The sequence below is a fragment of the Habropoda laboriosa genome, unplaced genomic scaffold (assembly GCF_001263275.1).
Source record: "Habropoda laboriosa isolate 0110345459 unplaced genomic scaffold, ASM126327v1 scaffold11, whole genome shotgun sequence".
In the NCBI taxonomy this organism is placed as follows: Eukaryota; Metazoa; Arthropoda; class Insecta; order Hymenoptera; family Apidae; genus Habropoda; species Habropoda laboriosa.
Window position 1 is genome coordinate 383,398 of NW_017100150.1, and position 3,827 is coordinate 387,224.

The 3,827-nt window shown below is 30.7% G+C and overlaps 1 protein-coding gene across 1 annotated transcript in view; it reads left to right on the forward strand.

The window, feature by feature from the left end:
* The first annotated feature begins 3,169 nt into the window (after nucleotides 1-3,169).
* LOC108574574 (transducin beta-like protein 3) overlaps nucleotides 3,170-3,827 on the forward strand; it is a 6,733-nt gene continuing 6,075 nt past the window's right edge. Inside the window, exon 1 of the mRNA XM_017937193.1 lies at nucleotides 3,170-3,287. Within this exon, the coding sequence (XP_017792682.1) occupies nucleotides 3,262-3,287 (26 nt within the window). The 5' untranslated portion in view covers nucleotides 3,170-3,261. The remainder of the gene's footprint in view (nucleotides 3,288-3,827) is intronic.

Here is a 3,827-nt window from a genome sequence, read left to right on the forward strand (position 1 = left end):
TATAAACATTAAAAATTATTTTAACACAAAATTGTTTAATTTTTGATATTTTCCTGAGGGGTAACAATTTGTATAGATTTTTACTTGTTTCGTTCCTTATTTAAAAAAAAAAAATGCATCTGGATGCAAATCATATAATTCTAATTGTAAGTCTACATCTTGATTTTCTACATCATGCTTTTATGGCTATTAAAATCATTATACACAGGGTGGGGCAAAAATTTTGTCCACCAGGAATATTTCCGTTATTTTTAATAATATAAAAAAATGTTATATACAAAACTTGCATAATATGAAGAGGAACATAATGTGATGTAAATATTTTTTATGTGGATGGAGGCTTTGCGAAGATTTCAAGGTCACTTCCATTTTTTTTAAAAGCATGCTATACTTTTTTAGTCTGGTAGTAAAATAGTGGATATTTAGACGATTTCAACGACCTCTAATACAAGGTCATTCAATAATAAACAAAGGAGTGAAACGAGTCTTACATCATAAGAGGTGTTCGAAGTGGTGTCCGTTTACATCGGCGCAATATTGAAATCGTCGGATTGCTGAAGCCTGTACTTGTTATCATTTCCAGATTGATTGTAGCACAAGCTGCAATTATTCTTTGCTTCATATCTTTTGGCATTCCAACGTTTCACAAAATATTCTAAGGAATCATTTTCTTGATATTGCTTTGAAGTGACAATGTTTATCCAATGTATCTACCACCTTGTTGGTTTCATTATACAGGGTGTTTTGCATAAACCAGGCCACCTAAATAATATCTTCTCTATTTGTGATAATACAAGAAATATTTCTTATGTAATTTAAATGATTTCAAGAAACAAATTAGATGGAAGAAAAATTTGTTTATAAATATAATTGTTTAATATTTTTTTCAAGATCATCCATGTTTTTTTACGTATATGCATATAATTTTTATTGCTGTATACTTTAACTAACATTACTGTGCATTCATCTGTGTATAATAGTATAACCTTGAAATGATCTTGGACTTTAAAATTTTAAATCAAATGTGAAATTTCCTTTCATTTTTGCCATTTCTTGTATTATCATAGATAAAAAAGATATTATTTAGATGGCCTGTTTTACATGAAACACCCTGTATAAATGGATAATTTTTGGCTCTATTATAATTTAAATCATGGTTGGACTGCCTTATATTTTCTATACATACAATACAATTATGCCTCTTGTCTAAAATTTACTGTGAAGTATCAGATTTATTTTTTCATAGAGTTTCTATAAGTGTCAAATTTTTTTGGTAATGCAAATAGTCAATTTATATATGTATGATAAGAATCAATTACCTACTGTAACATTTCTATTCATGTTACAGAGGGGTTCTACTAATTACAGGCACATTATATGTTGGATTACATTAACTTGAATTTTGTTCATCTTGTTTCAGATATACAATCACATACACATATAACATGTTTTTGAATCATACATTGCAACAAGTTTCAGTCCATACTTATCTTGTTTACTTGATATATACATTTTAAATGAACAACTGTCTCTGAATCCAAGTAATTATTATACTGATCTTTATGTGTTGAAAATGGGTGTAACTACTCTTACACCTTGAAATAAAAATTGATGCAAATTTATTTGATACTAATTTTTCCTAATTGGTATGCCTAATATTTCCTCTATAAATCAAAGATTTGAGGCTTTCATGGACTGATATCACACAGTTATCACATGTCCTTATTGAAGAAATACCTCAACATTTTATAAGCACTGCAGCTCACTTCATCAAGGTTCAAAAGAAAAGATTATTTAACTGCTCATGTTCCAATTCATAGGTTTATATCCCAGTTCACTGTTTACCAATCAGAAAGAACTTTAATTTCAAATTTTAATAGTTATTGAGAGAACTCAAAAACTTTTTCAGCTTCATCAACTTCTTCCAATCTAATATACAATTCACTATAGAAATTGAGATTAACAACAAAATACCCTTCCTAGATGTTTTGGCTATAAAGAAATCTGATGGGTTTCTAATATTGCTATCAGAGAGTTGCTTCCAAAATACAAACCAATTTCGTTCCTCTGAGAGTACTATCGCGAGAGTAGCTGTACAGTCGTGAACTACACCATTCAACTTGCAAACTGTATAGCAATATTCATATTTACACAGAAAAAAGGTGAAAGACCCTCATTATTAAAGCGATTGAGTTTCTAATACGAATGTCTAGCAAGCTACTTTTGAAAATTTTTAATTAAAATTTTTATGCTACAATTGACCACTGTATGTATATAAAAACATTTCTATTTAGTAGTACATATTTGTAAAACACAGCTTCGATAACTGTTCAAAAACAAAAATATGAAAATGACAACAGTAAATGCACGCGCGCGTAGTCTGTATTTACATGTAACTACGCAAACTTGAAGGCTAATGCGCATGCCTGTGCAAATAAACGGAAAACAGGCAGGCGTGCGCAGCATCCCCACTGCTCTACGATTCTAACTGCCTGCTTATGAAATTTCCTTGATGTAAATACTTACATAAATGCACAGACAACTAATCATCTTACGGAACTTTTGTCACACGATCTGAAATACCGAAGTCGTCTAGAACTATTGGTTTTGAAGCGCCCTCTATGCTTAAACACGGTCATTTTAAGAACTGCATCGTGCAAAATGATCGATATTGGTCGTGTGTACATTATTACTGTGTTGTCAATATACCATTGGATTCCGAAACGCAAATGTGTGTAATTGAATCCATTCTGATTCATCTTAAGAATCGAAATTTTGTCTTCTTCATTATTTAAAATAACAAATACCAAGTGTTCTTGATTTCAATTCCTACCACTAATAGCGCAGTGATACAATACCAGTCCCAGTCGATACAGAAGGATGATGGTAACGAGGTTCCCGAACACTAGGGTCGTGTGACAAAAAAATACACAACGAATGGTCTACTGCATCTCGTCTGTGATACCACGTCCTTTTCCTTTTGCAAAGAATTCATTGTTTAAACTGAAATTCATTCGGTACGTGGCTCATCTGTTACCGGCTGCTCACGTGAAGCTTCATTGTGACTATCGTTGTAAGAGAGTAGTGCAATAGCTTTCCTCTATCGTGATTGGCTGATTATCAGCGAATAGCGTACTTATTTATGTTTAGTGAATATATGCACGTGCATAGCTAACTAACCCAACTTAAAAATTAAATATGTGAATATAAATCAGTTTTTGAGTTTTGTAGTGTCATTAAATTTTTTAATAATATACAAAAATGAGTAACAGTGTCTTAAAGGAAGTGTAAGTAGATTTTTATAACTCCTTTTTAAGTTTCCAAACTTTATTTCGTCAATAACAAGATGTTAAACAAGTTTGATGTTTTCAAATAAAAGTCTACTAATATTTTAAGACTATCTGCAAAGCTAATAGAAACGGATCTATGATGTCTATGATCATTTATATGACTAGTGCACCATTTTTTGAACAATTAAAGAGGTTTTGCTAGAAAATGTCTAACAAGGGAAGTTCGTTAACCTAAAAATTCAAAAAATTTTGACACTGCAGAAAGGTAGTTTAAGTGACGCTAATTACGAAACCATTTGGTAATGAAACAGTCCTGGAAATAACAATACCCCTTTAACAAACTCACAATTTTTTTGAGGGGGTGTTTTCACTCTCAGGATTGTTTCATTACCGAAACAAAAAATTGTTGTGATATTAGCGTCAATTGAATTAAATTTATGTAAAGTTTCAAATTTTTTTGAATTTTCGGGTTACCAAAATTTCCTTTTAAGTCATAAATTATTATAGTTTAGAAACTTTTTTTTAATAAAAATTTAG